Here is a 26271-nt window from a genome sequence, read left to right as displayed (position 1 = left end):
TTTTCCTCCTTTTGGGTGCACAGAATTTTTCGGATGCCCCAAATTTTCTACATGGTGAGCTTTTGCTTTTCTTCCCCCTACTCCCATTTTCTTCTGGGCTTTTTTTTTTTTTTTTTAAGAAAGAGGGGGTCTCATCTGAATCTTCTGCATATTTTGCCGATAGATCTTTTTGAGTTTCACTTTGCCCCAAGGCACTTTGCTCATTTGTCGGATGATCGGGTTATAAGAAATGAATTCGCCGCTCAAATTGGGTTAAGCAATGGATTAAGTGTGTATGGTACATGAAGGAAATGCTCTTCGTCATGTCTAAGGCACTTGAACTAACATAGAATTCTCATGTAATAAATACACTTGAAGATTGATGCAAGTGAAAGCAAGAAAATTCTAGTCATTCTCTGAGCTTTTCATGAATTGCCCCAATGTGGGGTTATTCCCGACAGGGGTATGAAGTGAAACCACCGTTCAAAGGGGTTTAGCAAATGACAACCTGTAGTGTTTGGATAGAGGAAATGAATGCCCCATATCATCTTGAACGTCATACTTTTCGCAAGATAACCTTTACCTTGTGAGCATGGAAATTCTCACTCAACTCACTAGGGATTAGAAATGCGGGACGTGTATGGAAATGGCTTGCCTTTCATCATTCTGAAATTTTCTCATTCAGTATGATCATTTGGACCACAAAGATTGCTTGATTTAAATTATCTCCCAATGAAGATTTGCGATATAGACAAAAATTTGATAAAATGAAATTCATGAAATTCAATTTGATTTAAATTATTCACAATAAAAAAAAAGTGCAAATAAAGTATATTCAGATGTGAAAGAAATCTCAAGGAATGGGGAGACAAAAATGCGCATGAGATCAGTCAATCGAGGACTTGAGATGCTATAACTGTTCGGAGATGACCATATGTTTATCATGTGCTCCTGCAAAGAGGAAAATGAGTGTCACATTGAGAATAACATAAGATAGAGAAAGAGATACTTCCCTTCCCAAGTCGGAGTTTGCTGTCGATTTGCCCCATTTTCTATCAGAATGGATCATGTCCAATGATCGTGGCATTGCCATGAAGGGGGATTGGAAGTGCCCCCGAATGTGCCTCAAGTTGGGAGTTCATGATAATTGCTTATTCCGTTGATCTTGCGAGAAGGAAAATGGGACATTATTTTTTAGGAATGATCAAACTTAGTGAGAGATACGTTCCTCTAAAGATTAGGATGCATGTCAGGACATGGTCCAATGATTAAGCTTCAACTGTCTAATAGCCGGATACATGGTTTGCTGCCTTCCCCTTGGAAATTCCTGAAACATCTAATAAATGAGTCAAATATATAAACAGGGTTAAACACACGGCATTATTTTGAAAATTTTACAAAACATTTTAATTTTAGAAAACCTCGGGACGAGATATCTTGGAGAAGCCCAACCCTCGGTGTTTACCATAGATGACATATTTTTTTATCGTTGGTTATCGTCATCGGGTTAGTTTGAGATACTTCGACAAGATTCAAAATATAATAAAAAACATCTATAATTTTATTGATAACTCAACAAATTACATCTTATTGAATTCAAAATGCAAAAAACTCCTCGACGGTGAGGAATTTGACTCTGACAATCAACCTAGGAAATGAAAATGCAACCTAAACACCTAAAAAGCAAGAAATATCCCACGCAGGGGATTGCATAAAAATAAATAAGTTACTACTTCAGGTCTTTGCCCGCTTCCCCAAAAACAAAACTAATTGCCCCCGTGATCGGGTAGCGGATTACTCTGAACGTTTGGCTGTCCGGTCGGCCGGAGTGCAAATGCCCCCGTATCTAACAGATCTTGGATTCGATTTTTGAGCACCCCACACTCATCGGTTGAATGACCAGGTTCTCCCATATGGTAGTCACACTTCTTAGATGGGTCATAGTTGCGGAAGGATGCATGATTGGGTCGTTGTGGTTCTGATGTCAACAACCCCTTCTTTTGTAATACAGAAAAAACCCGTGATACTGTTCCAGGAAGAGGAGTATATTGCCGAGGCTTACGTTGATAAGTCCGCTGATTTTGTTGACCAGAGCTGGCTTGTTGTTGAGCGGCAACCTGCTTTCCAGGATTTTGAGCCGCAGCTTTTTGGGCATAGACCATGTTCACCTCAGCTGTCAGTTCTTTCTTTCCCGGATGACGCTTGCTTGTTGAACTAGTATCACCGAGCCATCCCTTCTTCATAGCAATCTCAATATCTTCACCCATTATAACGAGTTGACTGAAAGATTGGGCTGCGGTTCCTACCAATCGTGATCTCATAGCTTGGGGAAGAGTAGACACAAATAGCCTCATTAGCTCACACTCGGGAGGCTCGGGCCTTAGTTGAGATGCGATATTCCTCCATCTAGTGGCATACCGCTTGAGATTCTCTCCCTTTTTCATCTCGGCTTGCTCGAGGTCTTCCTTGGAAACAGTAATATCCAGGTTGAATCTGAAATGCTTGACAAAAGCATTGGCCGCCTCTTCCCGGTTCTCCATCCGGTTAATTTTAAAGTCAATGTACCATCTCATTGCTGCATCCTTGAGACTGGCTTGAAAAGTTTGGACCATGAAGGGGCCATTGGATATGTACTTATACATCAATGACTGGTACATCTGAATATGCTGGATAGGGTTGGAGGTACCCTCATACTTCTCAAAATCTGGCATTTTGAACTTTTTCGGCACTTGCACCTTAGCATAAATGGAGAAGTCAATGGGAGGCAGGTGGTGTGAGCCCTCTACCTCGCGAAGCCTCCGATCAAGCTTGGCCAATAGCTTTGCACTTTCATCATTTGATGGTTCAGCCACGGGAATCCGGGAAGTATTGATCATAGGGGCTGTGGTCACATTAGGTGCAATGGCATTAGTTCCAGTCATGATAAAATTCTCGAAGGGTAACGTCTCGTTGGCGTCCACTTCCACAGCTTTATCAGAACGAAGGCCTTGACGCACCGGCGGAACCATCTCTAGTTGGGAACTTGAACTGGATTGTTGCTGCTGTTGGGCTTTGAACATGTCCATCAGCAAGGACATTTGTTTGGTTAGTCCTTTCATTTGTTCCTTCACCTTTTCTTCAACAAGCGCCGCAATTTCAGCTTTGTTGGCCATCTTCCTTGTCCTAGACCGTGTGCCGTAGGGTTCTCGTGGAGGATCCGTAACAACCTTAATCCCTTGAAATGGTAAACACATGAATAAGTACACTTGATGAGAATAGTAGGTCAATCCATGACATGTGCCTAGACTCTTTCCATTTGAGTGCAACAGGTGAGCAAGGTGAAAGTGTAAACACGACACCAATGCTCCATTTCAGAAAACTCTCGGTTTCGTCCAAAATTGCTGAAATCGAGATTGATTTGTTCTCATAAAAAATGCACTGATTCAAATTTTTTTTTTTTTGGGTGATAGATTAGAATCTTGGAAATGTTTTTCATGAAGACTTTGTGGGCCAATTCGAATGACAGAATTTTTTAAGGAAGACCAATAATGTAAACAGTATCAAGAATACTCCAATGATCCATAAAAATATTGAATAAATTAACCTAGATCATGGACCGACCCAAATAGTACACGAGGATAAGTAATTTGCACGAAAAGGATCAGAAAGCTTACCCACCAACATTATGACATTACACGGACATGCGCGTGACGGGTGTCGGGTGTGTGCCCTTTTTATGATTTTTTTTTTTTTTTGAAAAAGTTCGAAATCTTAAAGACAAACCGTACCAAATTAGATTGGTCAATGCTCAGCCTTTAAGAATTTCATTTAGGTCAAGGGTCCATTCCATGCTATGAGATTATAGCCAGGTTGGGTGATCCTCCGTACCAAAGCTCGGGATCAAAGATGGGGTCACCCATTCCTCGTGATCGAGGCTAAGGAGATTCCCAATCTTGATACCATCCTAAATTTTACTAAGGTTTTGAAAATTGTGTAGTGCAAACAAATAAAAATTCATGCACAAGAATTTATGATTCCCAAGATATTAAATTACAATATGACACAGCTATCAATTATCCAAAACAAAGGCAGATAATCAGAAAATCAATATAACAATTAACACCCAAAGAAAAAAAAACGAACAAATTACAAATCCAAATCATCAATCAAGGAGAATCAACATGAAAATCACTTTAGGCTTAAGTCCACCAGAATTTTTTCGAAAAAATTAATTCCCCAGCGGAGTCGCCAAGCTGTCGCGACCTAAAAATTAGTTTTTTTTTTGGGTTAACGGATTATTAGGTTAATTAGATTAACTAACCTAATTCGGACTCTCCCAAGTCCTACCGAATCGCAACTTAGGTTCAATTACACGCCAAGATTTTAAATTGGAGCCGCCACTAATCTTTTATGGTAGGTAGATTAGAAACCTAAATAAAGTATTCGGGAGAAAATACTTTATTTCATACGAACCAGAGATTAAATGGATTCGGGGACTTTGTTACATTAACTTTTCAATTAATGCCCTTTCGGTACCCGATTTTCATGAAAAAACCTTAGTTTGATGATTTGAATTAATTTTTTTTTTTTTGGGTTTTCTTTTATTAAATGCAATGCTAATGCAATCTACCTATATGACATGTGAGATGTAATGACATGGCAAAAATACGTGACATGGCATAATGACGTGGCAAATATGCATGACAAGGAAAATATAATAATGCAAACTAAACTATAATGCTATGCAACGTGGATGGTATTTTTTGGTATATTTTTGTGTATTTTCGGATTCATGAAAAAATAAAGGTAAAAACTACCCTAACGTGAAGTAACATCTAATTTAACTTAAGAAATTGATTCCTCAAAATTCTAATTTTATTAGACATTATTTTCATGCAAAAAGTGAAGAGAAATGTGATTTAGCTTAAGAAAACGTGACATTTTTTTTTGGATTTTTTAGGAATTTATTTAAACTATGAAAACAATGAAATTTGAACAAAAATAAACAATATTGCCCATAAAACACCTTTAAATCCGAAATTCCGATTTTTATTCACAACATCCCCCGAGATTAGGGTTAGCAAATGAATATATTATAGAATTACCGTCGTCCCTATATACATAGGGCAAACCTTGAAATTCTATTTAGGAATTAGCGATCCGCTCCTCGAGATCGAGGATTTGATATCTAATTCACACGTACGGGCACGATCGTACTTCGAGATCGAAGTCATATGTTGCCTTTAATGTACGTTTTCCGAGGGACAAGGCATAATTGGGGAGCATGTGTTATGGGCAAGTTTGTTTAAAGATGTGCAAACTTTATAACAGTAAAAAAAAAAAAAAAGCACGACAAAAATAAAATAAAAATAAGTCCATTAAGTATGAATTTTGAAAACTCCATGGGGGTGGCCGAAAATATGAGATTGGGGATCCACCTTTCCTCATCCAAAATCCAGTTTCAATTTGAGAAAATTTTCTTTAAGATTTGAAAATTTATTTTCTCAAAAGTAAACATCCAATTAAACTCCAATTTTATCTCCAGGATAAACAATCCAGTCCCATGATGTATCAAGATATGCAAGAACACTCAGTGAAGTATGCAAGTTAACCTATTGAGCAAGCAAATATTCAACGTAGAAAATTTTTACCTTGAAACAAATATCGGCCTTGTTAATCGAACTTTGCACAAAACTCGAATACCAAGCTCGAACTTTCGGATGGATCCGCTAAGGAACGTTGCGCACCTAAGGGGACTTGATGGAATGAATTCGCGAGAGCCAATTCACTCCTTCGTCGGCACCGAACAGCAGCAGATCGGTTGAACAGCGAGCAAATCGAGCTCGTATTGCCCCGAAAATCAACACACGTCCAAGCTGTGAAATCGCCAAAAAAAAAAAACTGCACCTTTTGACTGATTTTGCAACGAAAGCAAGCCCCAAACTACCAGGGAAGTCCAGCACAAAGTAGCAGATGGGTTAGATGTTGATTTCAAAATAAAACGGGGTTGAAATAGACTGCAACAGCGGCTAAACAGAGGGCTGGTCGCGTGCGGCTCCGAGCTACGGGTATACTGCAATTTCCAATTGGGTTCATTGAACGAAGGTGAAGCAAAGTGGCGTCGCTTGAAATTTTTCAGAACTCTTCCTACTCTTTCCCTTTATTTCTCACGAGTATTTCTGTATATGAGCAGAATTTTTTTTGCCGACCCCTGGTGAATGTGTCAACGTCCTTCTTTTATAGGCATGAGAAGATTGGACTCCAAGATAAAAATTGAATCTTCACGCACGATTCCCTTCCAATTCCGTGCAGTGTAATCCTTCCTTGAAATATAATCTTGCCTCTTTTTTTAAAAAAAGAATATACTCTTGCAATTAGAAAATCTTACAAATTATATTCTCACCAACCCTCCAAACTTGACGATGTCTTGATCCCCTTTCCAAAGTTTTAATATGCTATTAGAGATGTTAAATTCATTAGCTAAGGCATTTAATCTCCAACAATTTTTTAAGGAATTTAAGTTTTGCTCAAACATGTACCTCTACTAGCAAAGAAAACGAGCATCTGTCTATAATGAGTCCTTGGTGTCGGTCCGACCTACTCGCATCCATTAGATCCAACTGAGTTAAAAAAATTCAATTATGCCCATCTACTGCTGATCCGATGCATGATATGAAAACCGAGTTAATTATTTTTGGTAGGAACTAAAGTTTAATTCCTATTTTTTTATTTTTTATTTTAAAATAAATGACTAACAAGATCAGTCAAAATTTAGGTGTCAACAACTTCTAGGTGAAACCATGCCACAGCTCTTAGGTGGCTTTTTTTGAAGATGGAACCAAGACAGTCTTGTTGCATCTGTACTGGACGCTTCTGAGCAGAACATTCCTAGACAGGCTGTCGTCGCATTGTACCTCATTGAAACTGCTAGAACTTACAGGATATTCCCCCTGTTATTGACCACCTAATGATTATTTACTACCTATTTGTCATCACCATCCTTGTTGCAGAATCCAGTTTTTCTGTGGAGTGAACTGTTTGTTTTTTCTGGGTTTGTATGATCGATCTAGCAACTTTGGTTGGGCGCAATCTGGTTTTCGCAAATTGGCGAAAGATTTCCTTGATTATATCTACTTCTTTTTGTGTTTCTAAAAAGCAGAAAAGAAAAAATATTTTGGTAATGTCTTTGCTTTGACTGTGTTACCGTAAGCATAAAGTTGCGATGTCCATTTGTTGATGGATAGTCCTGTATTTTGAATTTGGTAATTTGAATGCTTATGGTTTCAATTACTGGTCATTACCCACTTCGATAAACTCTATCCGAAAAATCTTCCTTCTTCAGTTCATTCAATTAAAAGTATCAAAATTTGACTTTCTCGTACAATGATAGCCGTAAATCCCTCCTTGATCTAACGGTGGAGATTGCATCTCCCCAACTCCTATCTACTCATCATAAATACAGAGACGAGAAATTCCCGTAGCGCCCGGCCCTGGATCATTCTAGAATTCTCAAGAGATCACTATAGTATTCCTTTTCGAAAGACCACGGTCCACCATACCAGAAAATCTCGAGGATGACTCAATTCTCGTGGACCGTGTCATAAGGGCTAAAGAAGATTCAAGTCTTTTAATAGTCTCCTTACATAGAAAAGCTTGATGAGATATTTATAGCAAAGTGCTTTTTATATACTATTCACATAACTTGAAAAAGGAGAAAAAGAAAAACTTTCGGTTGTTGTCTTGTTGTCAACCACTGGGTGAAGCCAAACACTTTCAACATTAATTTGCCAGAGGATGATCATCTTCCTTCACCAAGACAGGAACAAGGAAAAATGCGAAAGCACCACCACCTTCTCTGCATTCTCTCTCGTTCTCTCTCCCTCTTCTTCTTCTTCGCCTCCTCCTTCTTCTCCTTGAGCTTCCATGGCGTCCTCTCCAATTTCTCGGCCATTTGCGACCCCGACTCACCCCCGTTCCTGTGCGGCCACGTCCAAATCCGATATCCATTCTGGAACGTCAGCGACGACGCCCCCGTGCACTGCGGCTACCTGGGTCTCGGCATCGCTTGCCCGTATGGCTCCCGTCACCCAATCCTCTCTCTTCAGGGCGACAACTACTTCGTCACTGACATCAACTACGACAACGAAACTCTGACTCTCGTCGACGTCGACATTGCCATCGCCGGCCAGGAATGCCCCAGGGTCAGCCACAACCTCACGCTCGGCTCGCTCCCGCTCGCCTACAACTCCGCCAACGCCATCCTCACCTTCCTCTTCAACTGCACAACTCCGGTGGCGCGCATCCCTGCAGACTTGGTGGCCGTCGATTGCTTGCGATCCGGTGATAATCAGTCGTACGTGTTCGTGAACAAGAGCCTGGAGGAGGTGGCGGCGTTCGACAAGGAGCTGGACTGCGAGGATACGGAGGTGGCGCCGGTGAAGCGGACGAACGTGACGGCAGGGAACGTGGCGGAGGAGTTCGCCGGGGCGATGAACGAGGGGTTCGTGCTGGACTGGGAGAAGGCGAAGGATTGCGGCGAGTGCGAGCACTCCGGCGGGCGGTGCGCGGTCGACGAGGAGGAGCAGCTCCTGTGCTACTGCGACGACGAGAGTATCCACTACGACGGTTCGTTTTGCAAAAGCAAGGCACCAGGTCCGAACGAGGCACCAGGTCCGAGCAAGGAACCAGGTTCGAGCAAGGAACCAGGTTTGTGTCCGTTCATTTTCTCCATTATCTTGGGAAATGGATTCTGCATTTTGTTCGCCAGTCGCCGTGATTGCCTTTTCAATGCTCGTTCCTTTTCAGTTGCGGGTGCTTGGATTCCTGCAAAATTTGATGTTTTGCAGCTCTTTGAATTATAAAAGTATATCCTTGGCTGGTCAATTTATCAATCAATCATCTTGTATGAAAGAAAAAAAAAAAACTAAAAAATTATGGAAATTTTTAAAAAAATTAAAAAAAATTATACTTATCAATGCTGTCGTGCAACCAAAGACCGCCAGGATTCATGTCAAGAATTTCTTAAGAAGCACCGACATGTCGAGGAGGTCGCTGAGTCGGTGTCGGACACGCTGTCGGGCATCCGGACACGTGGTCAACACCAGTGAGGAAGTTGAAGAGGTCTGGGAGGAGGTGGGCCTCTGCTCGGGCCATAAGAGAGATGGTGGAGAGAGAGCGTGAGAGATGAGGAGTAAAAGGGAGATGGTGAAGGGGAAGCGGAGAAGAACCGGCGGATCCTGGCAGACGCGAGGCAAATCAAGGGGCGACGATGGCAACTTCCTGCTCCTCTTTCCTCGACAGCTTTCATGTGAAGATCTTGTTTTCTCCGAGAGAAAAAACATTAAAGCAAAGAGTCACCACAGGTCAAGAGAGAGAGAGAGAGAGAGAGAGAGAATACGATGTGGGGGAAGAAGAAGATGCGACTGAGAGAAAGTATGAAGTGAAGTGATGGAGGAGGAAGACGACCAAATAAAGAGGTTGGGACTAGACATGGCCGGTTCTGGTTCCGGGTTTGGAACCGCCGGTTCCTAGGCCCAACACCTCTTTTTCCCCGGGCCTCCTCCCTTTTTTTTTTTTTTAAAGGGTCGAAACCGGCCCGGAACCAACGGCTCTTGGCCGGTTCCGACAATTTAGAAACCGAAACGGCCCTTGAGGGCCGGTTCCGGTTTCGGGTTGGAACCGTGGGCCCAGTCAACAGGCCGGTTCCGGGCCGGTTCCGGGCCGGTTCCAGGCCCACGGTTCCATTGGGCCATGTCTAGTTGGGACTATGCCAAAATTGGGGAAATATCTCCTAGATGATGTCTAGTCAAGCCTTTATTTATTTTTCAAAACCATAATGATAATATCAACACATTATTCCTTTTTCTTTATTATTTGTTTTGATTTATGATGCTGGCTTTTGGGTCGAAAATTACGGGAGTGCCCATAGGCGGTTTCCTTTTTATTATAAGAGCTCTTTTTATAATTTTTACTATATATATTTAATATATAACGTGTCTTAACGTATCAGAATTCTCTATTTTTTAGAAATGACTTGTCGGCATATCGTGTCGTGTAGTGTCGCGTCGCATGCCGCGTGTTGTGTCTGTGCGACTTAGGCGATTTCCCGCTTAAATTGGCCGGATGGACTACATGAAAAGGTTCAAGACTCGGCTTGGACAACCGAAAGGTTTGAACAGAATTGACACAAATGAGATAGATTTATGAATTTTTTTTACACTTTTCCCGATGATAATTATTCAAGTTGTCATATAAAATATTTATCACAAATCATGATATGATAATATCATCAAATAATGATAGGCATGTTAACATCAGTTTTTTCCTTTTCTAAAGCCAATGGATAAAAAATGAACATGTTGACGCATCATTTTTTAAAATCCAACTCTACATATTATTATTCAAGTCATCACATAACGTTTGATTTGTCTTTTGCATAAACTAAAGGACTACATTGAACATTTGTTAATAATTCAAGGATAACATTGGACAAAATAAAAATCCAGAAATGATACTGCACATTGAGCTAAAGTCATTTGTGTCATTGTCCCTCCATTTTGCAAATGTTGGGCTAAAACTACTTGTTTTTTTCTTGGGATTTTATCATCAACACAACCAAGTGAAAAGGAAAATTCCTACTCCCCAACTGGTTCTAAAATCTGATCATTCATGCTGTGGATAATGTCCTAAGCTTTTCCAGTTTCTTCGCCTTTGCTTAGATCGTAGACTCGCCTACTGCTGCAAACGAAAGCTCTCCGATCTCTTGGGTTCCAAGATATCTCATCGGAACCTTTTAAGTGTTGATGTTCGTGTTCCTGGAGAAAGAAGAGTAATGAAAATGATAACGTTTCTATCTTTCTGCAATAGTTTGCTAGTTATTAATTGGGTGTTCATGATTCAAGACGCTTGAAAATTCATGCCTGAACATGAGCTGCCTGCTTCTTTCATCCGTGGAACGACTCCTAAACAAGCCTATAGGCCTGCTTAGAAGCCAAAAGAGTTGAGACATGTCTAGAACAGACCGCCGGTTTGATTGGCGACACAGAAAGTTTTATCTGTCTCCGCCTCTGATACCACAAAGTTGATCATATTGCTTTGTAGTTTGCTACCTTTTTACCAGCAAGAAATTTTCTTTTCTTAGGTCTTCCAGTTCATATCTACACTCGTTAGTCACACAGATCCAATGGCATGTGTTTCCGGTTCCATTCGGTAATCTTTTCGCAGGATGGACATGCTTTTTCTTTCTTGAAACTGAGCTATAATCTCATGGTGTGCGCTGATCTTTATAACTTTTTAGACACTTTGAAATGATCTGTTTGACACATTTTTCGCTTTTGATGACTACTGCCTCAGGAAACAAAAAGAGCCGTCTCAAAGTTGTAATAGGTAATTATTTCAATACTTTCTCTTCCACTTCTCTGCAAATTTTTGCGACTTTTTGACAGTGAGCTTGCGTCGTCGCTCAATGGAATCAATATTTCCAAAATATCCTAGAAGCCATGAAGAAGTGATGAAGTGAGACTGCTGTTAAAAAATGTCCTTCATTCTTTTCAGGTGTGGTTGCATCGGTAGCTGGAATTGGGGTCATCCTTATCTTGCTGCTTTCCTTCTGGAAGAAACCAATGATCAGAATAACTATGGCTTTGATAAAGCAGAGGAGCAAACAATTGGATGGCAAAATGAAAATCGAGGGACTTGTCTCTTCGAAAAGATATACCTACAAAGACATCAAGAGGATGACCAACTCTTTCAGAGAAAAGTTAGGCCAGGGAGGCTATGGCTGCGTGTACAAAGGCAAGCTTCGAGACGGTCAACTAGTGGCGGTGAAGCTTCTAAAGAAGCTGAAAGGCGATGCAGAAGAATTTTTCAATGAAGTTGCGAGCATAAGCAAGACTTCTCATGTCAATGTTGTCAGCCTCCTAGGGTTCTGTTTTGAAGGAAGCAAAAGAGCTTTGGTTTATGAGTTCATGCCCAATGGATCGCTCGAAAAATTCATATTTAACAGCAGTGGCACTTCGGAGGTAGGTCAACAATTGAGTTGGGAGACATTGTACCAGATTTCGCTCGGCATAGCTTACGGGCTAGAGTACTTGCATAGAGGATGCAACACGAGGATCTTGCACTTCGACATAAAACCTCACAACATTCTCCTCGACGCAAACTATTGCCCCAAGATTTCCGACTTTGGCCTTGCCAAAATATGCCCTAGAGAAAAGAGCATCGTGTCAATGCTTGGTGCCCGGGGCACCCCCGGATATATTGCTCCAGAGCTGATCATCAGAAATATCGGAGGGGTTTCTCACAAATCGGATGTCTATAGCTATGGCATGATGGTTCTAGAGATGGTCGGCAAGAGGAAAAATATGGAAGTCATGGTGGATCACACCAGTGAAATATACTTCCCTCATTGGGTCCACCGACGTTTGGAGCTTCAAGAAGAGCTTGGGCTGCATGGAATCACGAATGAGGATGACGAAGGAATAGCAAAGAAGATGATTGTAACAGGCTTATGGTGCATTCAAATCGATCCGAGAGCTCGACCATCTATGACCCAAGTTGTAGAGATGCTAAAGGGAAGTGTTGAGGCCTTGCAAATTCCTCCCAAACCATCCTTGTCATTTTCCTCAAGATCGACCACGGCTTGTACATGCGAAATTTTGTCTCTGCAAGAAAGCAATATAAGGAGCGCAATCCCGGATCGGCGGGAAGTAGCCGGAAGCTGGCACCATGAAGTGAATGCGTATGAAGAAGATGAAGAGTGAGGAAAGAGAGGAACATGACAGGGTAAGATTCATCCGGAGGGAGTTGGCGTTTGGAGCAAACAAGGAGAGGGTTTCCGTGTAAGAAGGAAGAGGAAAAGGGCCTTGGTCCACGGTGGCTCAGACTTGGTTAAAATCAGTGGATGGAAAAGGGCCATGACTCCTCGGTCACGCCGAATTAGCCCCACATCTCGTGATTTACGATGATGATGATGACCCACATTGGCTCGAAGCAACGACCAAGTGAAGTAATTCTGCAATTATCATTCATTTTGGTGCCAATTCCTCCCAAGGACAATGATCTCAGCAACAATAGCAAGAAAAGAGAGCAGACATCTTTCTGAAGAGAAACCACCACTTTTCCGTAAGAACTTTATTCCAACGTTGCAACCAATTGATAGACCCCACTTTCGAAATTCTGCCTAACAAAAACAAAAATTATCATTCATTTCGAGTTTTTTTTTTTGTTAAACAAAAATTGTTTATGATTTTTCCAATTACCATTTAAATCAAAGTTGTTTCAAGTTCTTTTATATTTTTCCAAAGACTTTTCCCTAAAAGCAAACTTTGATGCATCAAATGTACCACACGGGAAACTTTTCCCTGGAAAGTCTCGAGGGAACAAACCAAGAAACTGCCGAGTCAACGGGACCTCCAAAACACAATTAGGTTGGAGGACCCGCCAACGTGTTGAAATTTAGAAATCGATTATCTACCCCAAACCATGAAACTCCCGAGTCAAAGGGACCTCTAAATTACACTTAGGATCAAACCTCCCGTCATACAAATCCTACTATGCATCGCAAATTAAGTACAGATTTTTCCTTTTCCTTTTCTTTCACTGTACGAAATTTTAGTGCTTAGAAAAAAAAAATTAATTGTGCCTATGACATCTCACATTTCACTTGGAATTCTTGTCCCATATCGGTGTAACTTATAGCCCAATGCATTTATGGGATTAGTAAACACTCGCGTAACTAGATGGAGTTAATAACTGGATGGAGTGAGATCGATGGCTCGTATAATATCTGCATACTAACCATTGATAGAGAACTCATACTCTTCAGACGTTCCGTCAGGACAACATCTGCATAAGAGGAAATTTTTCCCAACACTTTCTTGGTACCTTGCTCATATCATGGCGTAGCAAGAAACATATGCAGAGTGTGTCATCACAATTATACTATGGTTACTATGGTTGCGACAACCAGAGTGCTTGCTATTAAGAAAGCTCATTATGATGTTCTCCATGAGAGCACCAAGCATATTGAAATAAATTGTCCTTTCATACGATCTCGCATGCTTCGTAGCATTGTACGACTTGTTTCCATTTTATTTGTAGATCAAATTGCGAGTATCTTCACAAAGAGTCCATTTCATTTATAGATCAAATTGCTAGTATCTTCATAAAGGCACATCTATCTGAGCGTTTCAAGATCGTTTTTTCAAACTCTAGTTGACTTCTTCTAAGTTACCTTGAGTTTGAGCGGGGATGTTATTGATATTTAGGATAACTAGAATATTCTGGATATTTTCCTCATTGATTGTAACATTATGTTACTTTAGATAGTCGACCTGTAAAGCCTATAAATAGGCTCATGTACTCTTCATTGATACAAATAAAAATACGTAGAAAATTCTCCAATTCCATTTTGCACATTGTTCTTTACTATAGGGCACATCTCTTTGCTGGTAATCTCGAAATTCGGATAGCCACATTAAGACTCTTTTTCTCTAGAAATCCAAAAAGGGTAGCCTATGTCAAGGCCGTGCCCGTATCTTCGAGGCTCGAAGGCCTCATATCGCGCATCATCTGATAGAGCTTGATAGACTAAGTTGGTGAAAGACAATGACAAGGACCAATTTGTGGCAATTACCTACGCACATGAAGTTTTGGAGATTCATTTGGGACTGGAAGGAGGAGGCAGAGGATTGCAGAGACTAGGTGAGAAAGAGGTAGGAGAGACCGTCGAAAGTATCTGCGGAAAAATCAAATGGAGCGAGTGGCTCGAATTGATCCCAACTCCTATCACTGTCATGTGCGCTAGTTCTTCAACTTCGAAGCAAATGCCAAGCGAGGCAGAAAGTGGCACCATCCGTGCATTAGTCAAGCACCCAATCTTGACGCACCAATGTCCCACGCGAGAACTTTGCCCTGGATAGTCATTGAGGAACAAACCATGCAACTTCCAAGTCAACGGAACCTCTCAATTACAATTTGGTCGACTCGAAATGTGGAAATCGATGATCTACCACAATCCATGAAACTTCCGAGTCAAAGGGACCTCTAAATCACACTTAGGAACGAACCTCCCGTTATAAAAATCCTTCTAAGAAGCAGCACAAATTAATTATAGATTTCTTCGTTTTCTTTTCTTCCAACATACAAAAATTTGTTGCTAACAAAAATTAATTGTTCATATTATATCACATATTTCATAGTTTGTGGGACCAAATGGAACATATACCAAAAATTTACAAATCACATTGAACAAATCAAAAGTTCAGAACCACATTTGGCTAAATTTCAAAGACCACATTGAATTAATTAAAAGTTCAGGAACAACATCGCACATTGTGTCGAATTTCAGGGACCATTTATGTCATTCTCCCGAGATCGATGGCTCATGCTATATATGCGGCTACAGCGAGATTAAGGTATCTTCGTGTGTAACCAAGTACACCGATGTCATGGTATTTTCTATTTCCTAAAATCCTTGAGTATAACCATTTATGGGACAATAATACTTAAAAACTATTGTACAAAAAAAAAAACAATCCAATCATCGTGCCAAACACATACAACATTATATATGAAGAGCATTGATACCACAGGATATACATGGAAGATTGAAGCTCCAAATCCAGACATCAGTATTCTGGTATATGATATAGCTAGCCAATCTGAATATTCAGATGATGAGGTGATTATTACCTATATAACGATTGGTCCATTAATTTCGTTTAATGTTCCACGCTATAGAAGTCACCTTTGAACTCGGATGGCATAGAGTTACCATGTGACAAATACAAAGCTGAAGAAGTGTAGCATCTGGATTAAGGAATAAAGGGAGTGAAAAGAGAAAAGTTAGGAGAGTTAAGACTTTGAACGCATTACCATGTTCAATTGTTCATCTTCCTTCACCAAGACTAGACGAGAAGAAAGAAGATGCGAAACCACCACCTTCTCTGCATTCTCTCTCCTTCTCTCTCCCTCCTCTTCTTCTTCTTCGCCTCCTTCTCCGGGAGCTTTCATGGCGTCCTCTCCCATTTCTCGGCCATTTGCGACCCTGACTCACCCCCGTTCCTATGCGGCGGCGTCGAAATCCGATATCCATTCTGGCACGCCACCAACGACGCCCCTGTGCACTGCGGCTACCGGAGCTTCGGCCTCGATTGCCCGCACAGCACCCTTCACCCGACCCTCTCTCTTCGGGGCCACACCTACTTCGTCCCCTACATCAACTACGACGACAAGACCCTAACTCTTCTCGACGCCGACGTCGTCTTCCCCAACCCGGTATGCCCCAGGGCCCGCCACAACCTCACGCTCGACTCACTCCCGTTTGAATACAACTCCGCCAACGTCAACCTCACCTTCTTCTTCAACTGCACAGCTCGTGTGGCATCATCCATCCCCGCCGTGGCCATCGATTGCTTACGATCCGATGACAATCGGTCATACGTGCTCGTGAACACGAGCCCGGAGGAGGCGGCGGCGTTTGACGAGGACTCGGGCTGTGCGGATGCGGTGGTGGCGGTGGCGAAGCGGAGTGAGGTGACGGCAGCAAACGCGGCGGAGGAGTTGTTCCGGGGGATGAGCGAGGGGTTCGTGCTGAACTGGACGAAGGCGAAGGATTGCGGCAAGTGCGAGGACTCTGGCGGGCGGTGCGCGGTCGGCGAGCACGAGCAGCTGCTGTGCTTCTGCGACGATGAGAAAACCCACACCGACGGTTCGTTTTGCAAAGGTAAGGGAACGAGGTTTGTGTCCGTTCATTTTCTCTCTCTTATCTTGGGAAATGGTTTCTGCATTTTGTTCACCAGTCGCCGTGATGGCGTTTTCAATGCTCGTCACTTTTCAGTTGCGTGTGCATAATTTGATGTTTAGCAGCTCTTTCATTAATTGTCATTTCGAATGATTTGCATGGTGATCAACTGTGCACGACCCTCTCCAGGATCATGGCAGCGAGGGGCCGAGGCCCTCGCCCAGATCTCACTTGGAGTCGCTGACCCTCACTCGGGAGAGAAAGAAAATGAAATGAAAGTAAAGGAAATATATAAAGAAGAAAAAGCAAAGAAGAAACACGAAAATAAAATAAAAAGTAATAAAAAATTATCCATGTCAACGCGGCCGGCGTCCATGTCAGCGATGTCCGGTTGAAATTGGAGGGATGGTTCACATTGGCAAACCAATAAAAGATTTAGGACTCAATTTGCATAATTAATATGTTTGAACCGAATTAGCACAAATGCAGTAAATTTATGAATTTCTCGGTACTTTTCGCGATGACATTGTCACGATCTAGACTCCATGTTTTACAACTTCTTCATACCTCCATCTCCCAACCTTTGCAGCCACGCTGCCTTAATTGTTTGACATGGCTTTCGATCCATTAAGTTTCAACAATGGACATTTAAAAAAAAATTGTTACACGTGAATTGTCCTAGTAAGATATTTATCTCAAATCATCAATGATATCGTCAAATAATGACGGGCATGTTAACATTAGTTTTTTTTTTTCTTTTTCTAAAGCCGATGGATAAAAAGATGGACACGTTGACGCATCATTTTTTAAAATCCAACTCAGCATATAATAATTTACGTTATCAAATAATGCCTGATTTGTCCTTAGCGTAAATAAAAGGACTACATTGAACATTTGCCAACAGTTCAAAGATCATATTGGATAAATTAAAAATTCATAGGCGACATTGCGCATTGAACTAAAGTTTAGGAATCATTTGTGTCGTTACCCCTCCATTGAGTGAAGATGCTCCGAATCTACTGTAAAATTTTGCAAATGTTGGGCCAAAAGCCTAAAACTACTTGTTTTTCTCTTGGGATTTTATCATGAACACAACCAAATGAAAAGGAAAACAACTTCTCCACAAGTGGTACTAAAATCTGATCCTTCGTTTAGTTGAAATATATTCATAAAATTGATGGATGTGAGATGTACACTTAATCAAATTTTAGCACTGCTTTTCATTATGATAGTGGACAAATACATACTCTCTTCTTTGCCCTCCTTCTGGAGTTGTACTTAGAAGATTTCATAGAACTTTAAATTACAAGGATCTTCTCTATTGAATGTTAAGTATGTTTTTCCCGTTATTTAATTGATCTTTCATTTCTACGTGTTGCGGATAATGTCCTAAGCTTTTCCAATGTCTCCTCCTTGGCTTAGATCGTAGACTCGCTTACTGCTGCAAACGAAACTCTCCGATCTCTTGGGTTCCAGGGTATCTCATCGGGACCTCATAGATTTTGACGTTGGTGAGCCTGGAGAAAGAAGAGTAATGGAAATGATAACGTTTCTATCTTTCTGCAATAGCTTGCTAGTTATTAATTGGGTGTTCATGATTCAAGAAGCTTGAAAATTCGTGCCTGAACATGAGCTGCCCTCTTCTTTCATCCGTGGAACGACTTCTAATCAAGCCTATATAGGTCTGCTTAGAAGCCAAAAGAGTTGAGACATGCCAAGAACAGACCGCCGACACAGAAAGTTTTATCTGTCTCCGCCTCTGATACCTCATCATTGATCATATTGCTTTGTATTTGCTGCTTTATGCCAGCAAGAATTTATTTTCTCGTAGGTCTTCCTGTTCACCCCCTGATAGATATAGAATTTAGGATTTTAGCAAATGTCTACACTCGTTAGTTCACACAGATCCATTTGCAAGTGTTTCCGGTTCCTTTGGGTAAGATGTCACTAATAGATCCATGAAAAGTTCCAGAAGAGGATCGACCCAAATGATCTATAACCTCATGTTGTGCGCTGATCTTTATAACTCTTAGACACTTTGAAATGCTCTGTTTGCAATTCGTTGACACATTTTTTCACTTTTGATGACTACTTTCTCAGGAAACAAGAAGATTGGTCTCAAAGTTGGAATAGGTAATTGTTTCAAAACTCTCTCTTCCACTTCTCTACATTCTCCCCTGCAATTTTGTGCGACTTCTTGACAGTAAGCTTGCATCGTTGCTCAATGGAATCAATATTTCCAAAATATCCTAGAAGCCGTGAAGAAGTGATGAAGTGAGACTGCTGTTCAAATTTATTCTTCATTTTTTTCAGGTGTGGTTGCATTGGTAGCTGGAATTGGGGTCATCCTTATCTTGCTGCTTCCCTTCAGGAAGAAACCAATGACCAGAATAATCATGGCTTCGATAAAGCAGAGGAGCAAACACTTCGACGGCGAAATGAAAATCGAGGGACTTGTCTTTTCGAGAAGATACACCTACAAAGACATCAAGAGGATGACCAACTCTTTCAAAGAAAAGTTAGGCCAGGGAGGCTATGGCTGCGTGTACAAAGGCAAGCTTCGAGACGGTCAATTAGTGGCGGTGAAGCTTCTAAAGAAGCTGAAAGGCGATGCAGAAGAATTTTTCAATGAAGTTGCGAGCATAAGCAGGACTTCTCATGTCAATGTTGTCAGCCTCCTAGGGTTCTGTTTTGAAGGAAGCAAAAGAGCTTTGGTTTATGAGTTCATGCCCAATGGATCGCTCGAAAAGTTCATATTTAACAGGAGTGACACTTTGGAGGTAGGTCGACAATTGACTTGGGAGACATTGTACCAGGTTTCGCTCGGCATAGCTTACGGGCTAGAGTACTTGCATAGAGGATGCAACACGAGGATCTTACACTTCGACATAAAACCTCACAACATTCTTCTCGATGCAAACTATTGTCCCAAGATTTCCGACTTTGGTCTTGCCAAAATATGCCCTAGAGAAGAGAGCATCGTGTCAATGCTTGGTGCTCGGGGCACCCCTGGATATATTGCTCCAGAGCTAATCGTGAGGAACATCGGAGGGATTTCTCACAAATCAGATGTCTATAGCTATGGCATGATGATTCTAGAGATGGTCGGCAAGAGGAAAAATATCGAAGCGGCGGTAGATCATACCAGCGAAATATACTTCCCTCATTGGGTTCACCAGCGTTTGGAGCTTCAAGAAGAGCTTGGGCTGCATGGAATCACGAACGAGGATGACGAAGGAATAGCAAAGAAGATGATTGTAACAGGCTTATGGTGCATTCAGATCGATCCGAGAGCTCGACCATCTATGACCCAAGTTGTAGAGATGCTAAAGGGAAGTGTTGAGGCCTTGCAAATTCCTCCCAAACCATCCTTGTCATCTCCCTCAAGATCGTTCGCGGCTTGTCCACGTGAACTTTCGTCTCTACAAGAAAGTAATGACTCAAGTTGGGGTTATGCAAGATCAATCTTACGAAACCAACATAGCCTGTAAAAGAGTACTTAAAAAAACAACTGTTTACGTATTACTGATTATTGAGATTTTCATAAAATCTATTACCGGTTATTCTAGAGAACTATTGCTACAACTATGCTTAATCAAGGATCTTGAGGTACTCATTAACCGTACATGCTCCTAAACATATTCCTCATACATCGTTTTATAGCATTCTCCCGCGCTAACTTTGAGCGCAATTTTAGTTTTTGAAAGGGAATATGTAATAAGCAAAGTTCAAGTCAAAGAAACTTTTTTATGCTCCCCCGTTATCTTGATCTTCGAAGTGCGTTTAAATAATCTCATTGTTGTTCATGATTTTCAGTCATTCACAATGCGGCAAAAACAAAAGTCATTCTTGCCGGCCTAATACTCTAAAGAACCTCCAATTTTGGGTTTAGTCTCGATTTTATCCTAAACCATTTTTGTCCCATAAAAAGTTCCCAACTTTAGATCGAGTCTCAATTCTATCCTAAGATTATTCTTGTCTCATAAAAACCATCAACTTTAGGTCCAATACCAATTCTGTCCAAAATGTTTTTTGTCTTTTAAAAAAATCTCAGCTTTAGATCCAGTTTCATTTTACTTTAATTATTTTGTCTCATGAATCACCAACATTTACTTGAGTCTTAAATCTACCTCCATTTACCCTCCATCAAAACCGCCTTAGTGATTTTGCATTCGCTCGTCGATCTCTCCTGCTTGGGAACAATCTCTCTCGATCGGAAGCTTGCGTTTGGGATGCTCGAAGAGTTCATGCTTAGGAGTTTTCTATTTTTCGATTGTCAATGAGAAATTTTGGATGGAGAGTTAACAGGGAAAGATTTGCAACTCAAGTAAAAGTTTGTCACTTTTTATGCAATTGTAAAAATTTTAAGGTAAAATTGGGATTGGGTGATAAAATTGGAATAAGACCTAAAGTTGTGAGGTTTTCATTGGACATAATTGGGACAGGGCCTAATTCCCTTAAAAAAAAAAAAACAAACTTTAGGTCAAGTCCCAAATTTGTTCCAAATTTTTTCTTATTTAAAAAAACCCCCTAACTTTAAGTTCAATGCCAAATTTGTCCCAACATTTTTTTGTCTCCGAAAAAATCTCTAAACTTTAGGTCCAGTCCCAAGTCTGCCCCGAACTTTTTTGTTTAAGAAAAAAATCACATATTTTTCAATCTAATCTCAAGTTTGCCCCATTAGCCCTCCGTCCAAAAAACACCGTTAGTTGTCCCTAATTTCATATCCTAGAGCAATTTTGTTTTGGGGAAATTTTTTATTGGGTTGGATTTGTTATCCACGTGAAAATGCCACATCGGTCTGTACTTATCACTACCTTACTTTGCTAATGTTGGGTGTTTTTTTATCGATGTGAAAATGTTACATCAAGTTGTGACTAGATCACATGGTAGATTTGAGTATACTTAAAAAAAATTCTGGATTTTTTAGACAAAATAAATTCGGGGGCTATTTGGGACATTACCTAAATTTGGGATTTTTTGGATATCAAAAAAAGTTTGGGGCAGGTTTAGGATTTGATCAAAAGTTGGGGTTTTTCTAGGGAATCGGGCCAAATCTAAAATTAGAAAAAGTGTAGTGTAGAATAGGAACTAGACCTAAAATTGGATATTTTTTATGAGACAAAAGATACAATTGGACAAGAGCTAAAGTTGGAAGTTTTTGGGGGTATTAGGCTCATTCTTATAACGGTGGAAGAGCCACCATCTTATCGATTGTACACATGCCGTTTTGCCTATTACTTTCGTCGCATAATTATAATCTGTGCAGTTTAAGGAATCTCATAGTACAAGAACGTTCCTTTCATCCGCATTTTATTACTTAATAAAGGGTAAATAAGTCACTAATTTAAAAGTGTGTTATTCGAGAGAATCCAAACTATGTGAATCAAGCATATATCACTTAACAAAAGGAAGAAATTACCAAAAAAAGTCATATATTGGTGCTATTTGTGCCAATAAAATCCTAAAATTTTTAATTACACAAATTTAGTTCTAAATCATTTCCCATTTTGCCAATGTAGTCCATCCGGCCAATTTCAACTGAAAATCGCTAACATGGACACTGGACGTCCTACGTGGCACGATCGGCCCCGATATGAACAAATTTTACTATTGTTTACATATTTTTTTGGAATTTTTATTGTTAGTTTTATATTTTCTTTTTTTTTTCCTTCTTTCTCCGCCAGTCGAAGGGCCTCGGCGATGGCCAACAATCGAGGCCCGGCGACTAGCCGAAGGCAACTACCGGCGTTGACTTTACTCGAGTTGAGCCTCGCTCGAAGTTGCTGAGGTCCCCTTTCACTATATCCCAATAAGGGCAACCTTCGACGGTCGCCAGCCATCGTCGGGGCTCGGTGACACGATGGCCGGCAACAAGCGGAGGAAGAACAAAAAAAAAAAAGAAAAATATAATATAAAAAGGAAAATAACTATAAAAAACTCAAAATTAGTCAATGAGAAAAAGAAAGAAAATGAAATAAAACTTCGGGCACTTTTGTTTTTGCGGCATTGTGAATGCCAGAAAATCACGAACTACTATGAGGTTCATGAACGCACTTCAAAGATCAACATAAGGGCGTCGCATCAAAAATTTCTTGGACTCGGAGCTTTGTTTATTATATTCCTTTTTCATTTTTGAAAAAGGAAATCTGCGTTGAGCAGCTTTGGCTAAAACTCGAAAAATAATACGTAAGGAATATATGTGGGAGCATGCATAGTTAACAAGTATCTCAGGATTACTTGTTGAGAATAGATGACAGGGAATTGCTAAGACACTGATTACACTTAACCACGAAGGACGTCGATCCGTTCACAATGGTAACATATGTTGCTTAACTGGCACTCTAGCATAGTCTATAATAAGATCTTTAGATGAATAACATATCTCTCATCTATACTTGGTATATGGATTAGGCAAACACGATTCAAGAGTTTATGTTATTTGGGCAGGCACGAATGGAGATTATTCAATAAATTTGTTCAACATTTAACAATTTTAACTTTCACTCGTCTTAAATCTATTCACCGTCCAAAAACCACCACTAGTCTACTCAAAATTATCAACAACGGATCGGGTAGAAATCAAAACACGCATTTTCATCAACACCCTCATGTTGTAAGGAATAATAGTAACCTCATGATGATGATGATGATATTGAAGAAATCAATATCAATTTTTGGATGCACGGGCAAATTTAGGGCTAGAGTAAAAATTGAGGATTTTCTATGGGACCAAAACAAAAAAGTCTGGAGCATTGTGAGTAGACTTTAAGATCTTTTAGGGAATTAGCCATATTATGAAATAATGCGCACTTCAATTTTTTGTGTGCATGATGCCATAGAAATTCAACCTAGACATTTCCCGATAATGATTATTAAGTTCATAGGTGCTTTTTTTAATACTCAATTACAAACTATTGTCAATATCACATCATTGACATTCAATTAATCTCAACTTGAATCATCACTCTTTTGTAGAGAGGGAATTTCACCTAGAGAAGCCACAAGCGATCTTGAGGGAGATGAGAATGTTGGGAGGAAATTGCAAGGCCTCAACACTTCCTTTCAACATCTCCACAACTTGTGTCATAGAAGGTCGCGCTCTCAATTCAATCTGAATGCACCATAGGCTTATTACAATCATCTTCTTCGCAATTCCTCCGTCCTCCTCATTTGTGATTCCGTGTAGCCCTAGCCCTTCTCTGAGCTCCATGCATCTGTGGACCCAATGAGGGAAGTATGTTTCGCTAGTACAATCTACCATGACTTCAACGTTTTTCCTCCTACCAACCATCTCCAAAACCATCATGCCGTAGCTATAGACATCTGACTTATGAGAAACCCCTCTGATGTTCCTTATGATCAGCTCCGGAGCAATCTATCCAGCAATGCCCTGGGCACCTAGCATTGACATGATGGTCTCTTCTCTTGGGCATATTTTGGCAAGACCAAAGTCGGAAATCTTAGGACAATAGTTTGCATTGAGGAGAATGTTGTGAGGTTTTATGTCGAAGTGCAAGATCCTCGTGTTGCATCCTCTATGCAAGTACTCTAGCTCGTGACCTATGCCGAGCGATATCTGATACAATGTGTCCTAACTCAACTGTTGACCTACCTCCAAAGTGTTACTCCTGCTGAATATGAACTTTTCAAGTGACCCATTGGGCATGAACTCATAAACCAAAGCTCTTTTGCTTCCTTCAAAACAGAACCCTAGGAGGCTGACAACATTACATGAGAAGTCCTGCTTATGCTCCCAACTTCATTGAAAAATTCTTCTACATCGCCTTTCAGCTTCTTTAGAAGTTTTATTGCCACTAGTTGACCGTCTCGAAGCTCGCCTTTGTACACACAGCTGTAGCCTCCCTGGCCTAACTTTTCTTTGAAACAGTTCGTCATCCTCTTGATGTCTTTATAGGTGTATCTTCTTGAAGACACTAGTCCCTCGATTTCATTTCGCTGTCGAAGTTTTTGCTCCTCCTCATTATCAAAGATTGCATTAAGATAAGCGTGACCACAATTCCAGCTCCTGATTCAGCCATTTCTAGAAAAAGAACAAAATTTTTTAACAACAAGAGGTAAGCATACTGTCTAAAAGTCTCAACGAATTGCAGAGGAGAGCGTAGAGGAGTGGAAGAGGAAGTCTTGGAATAATTACCTATTCCAACTTTGAAACCAATCTTTTGTTTCCTGAGACAGTAGTCATCAAAAGTGAAAAATGTGTCAACGTATTGCAAACTAATAATTTCAAAGTGTGCAAGAGACATAAAAATCAGGGCACATCATGAGGTTGTAGCACATTCAGTTTCACCAGTTTGGCACGATCCTCGTCTTGAACTTTTTCCGTGGATCAATTAGTGGCATCTTTCCAGAGAAATTAGGAACACATGCATATGGAGGGAGAAGAGCAACATAAGGGCATGCATGGTAAACATTCTCATTCTCCGATTCTGATTCTGGGAACAAAAAAGGATGAGAATCGTGTTTGGTAACGCAAATAAATTTGATTCTTATTCTATTCCCAGAATCAGTTTTAGAGAATCAGAATCAGCTTTAAAGCAAAATCCAGAACCAAAAAAAAGTTGGTTCTAGAAAAAGAATCACTTTTGAGAATCAAAAAACAAAATGAAGTCTCACATCTCTCACTTTTCCCTTTCGTCACTTTTTTCTCAACCTAATAAAAATAAAATAAAAAGAAAAAATTTCAAAAAAAACTTGAAATTTTTAAAAAAATCACCAAAAATTTAGAAAATCCCTAAATATAGAATAAGCTTATATTAGGCTAGTTTGACCTCATTTTCATAATTTTGGGCCTAAATTTCCTAGATTTCATAAATTTCACTCTTCTGCAAAAAATGTCATAGAAGATGATGGCATCCAACATGTGGGTGATAACATATATACTCGTAATCGTGCATCACAAAATGTAAACATTTGCACGTAGAACTGAAGCTAAACACCCACTTGGATTTATGATAGAAGCTGCCAAATGATAGTGAAGAACTTGTACTTCGTATCAAGGAGGATAAATTTTTTTTGAGGTCAATGAATAATTTGATTATTCAGCTGCTATGTTTATATGTATTTTGGATAACACAACATTTAAAGAAAAAATGAGTTCTTAATATGGAAACTTTCTCATGTTTCAATCGAACTTTAAACGTAATGTATTAACATTTGTGTTTCATTTATGACATGCTAAAAAAATAATGTATTTTAAATTATTTTAGTGTGCATTGAAAATTAGTCTTCAATTTAGAATGAAATTTTACAAAGTAATTACATAGTTATTTGACTTAAATGAAAAAAATTAGGAAGAGAAACAGTTTTTTGAAATAGAAATTTTGTACAGTTATTAAATGTGTTTCTATTCCAGGAATAGAAATTTTGGGCGATTATCAAACGCATTCTAATTCTCTAAAACTCATCTAGGAACAGAATCAAAAAAAGTCATTTTAATCATAATCGGTTTTCCGGAACAGAATGGTTACCATGCGCACCCTAAGTGTCAAAAGTTATATACGGCGCTCATTTTAGTGCCAAAATTTTTATCCAGATCACTTAAGTGC

At 40.1% G+C, this 26271-nt stretch overlaps 2 protein-coding genes and 1 pseudogene across 3 annotated transcripts; 1 reads left to right on the top strand and 2 right to left on the bottom strand.

Moving 5' to 3' along the window:
* Positions 1 to 1745: 1745 nt before the first annotated feature.
* LOC115733255 lies at positions 1746 to 3131 on the bottom strand. Its single transcript, XM_030663917.2, has one exon. The coding sequence runs from the start codon at positions 3129 to 3131 to the stop codon at positions 1746 to 1748; it is 1386 nt and encodes a 461-aa protein (XP_030519777.2).
* Positions 3132 to 7755: 4624 nt separating this feature from the next.
* Positions 7756 to 20246, top strand: LOC115733379 (LEAF RUST 10 DISEASE-RESISTANCE LOCUS RECEPTOR-LIKE PROTEIN KINASE-like 2.1). Of its 2 annotated transcripts, none has more exons than XM_048280890.1 (3): positions 7756 to 8598; positions 18803 to 18835; positions 19016 to 20246. In XM_048280890.1, the coding sequence occupies exons 1-3, from the start codon at positions 7791 to 7793 to the stop codon at positions 20191 to 20193; spliced, it is 2019 nt and encodes a 672-aa protein (XP_048136847.1). In that variant the 5' UTR covers positions 7756 to 7790; the 3' UTR covers positions 20194 to 20246. The 2 variants fall into 2 exon arrangements, with proteins under 2 accessions (XP_048136847.1, XP_048136848.1); XM_048280891.1 differs by lacking the exon at positions 7756 to 8598 and adding an exon at positions 15880 to 16684.
* A 3444-nt stretch (positions 20247 to 23690) lies between these two features.
* Positions 23691 to 24601, bottom strand: LOC125315469 (annotated as a pseudogene).
* Between the last annotated feature and the right edge of the window lie 1670 nt (positions 24602 to 26271).

This window comes from Rhodamnia argentea, chromosome 6 (genome assembly GCF_020921035.1).
Source record: "Rhodamnia argentea isolate NSW1041297 chromosome 6, ASM2092103v1, whole genome shotgun sequence".
NCBI classification, from domain to species: Eukaryota; Viridiplantae; Streptophyta; class Magnoliopsida; order Myrtales; family Myrtaceae; genus Rhodamnia; species Rhodamnia argentea.
The sequence above is the reverse complement of the archived record's forward strand: the minus strand, read 5'-3'. Positions and strand labels throughout refer to the sequence as shown.

Excerpts from the sequence above, each read along its gene's own strand:
- LOC115733255 (XM_030663917.2), bottom strand. The coding sequence starts at position 3,131 with ATGGCCAACAAAGCTGAAATTGCGGCGCTTGTTGAAGAAAAGGTGAAG.
- LOC115733379 (XM_048280890.1), top strand. The coding sequence starts at position 7,791 with ATGCGAAAGCACCACCACCTTCTCTGCATTCTCTCTCGTTCTCTCTCC. Across the intron at positions 8,599-18,802 it reads CGACGGTTCGTTTTGCAAAA|GAAACAAGAAGATTGGTCTC; the intron begins GCAAGGCACCAG and ends CTACTTTCTCAG. Across the intron at positions 18,836-19,015 it reads TGGTCTCAAAGTTGGAATAG|GTGTGGTTGCATTGGTAGCT; the intron begins GTAATTGTTTCA and ends CATTTTTTTCAG.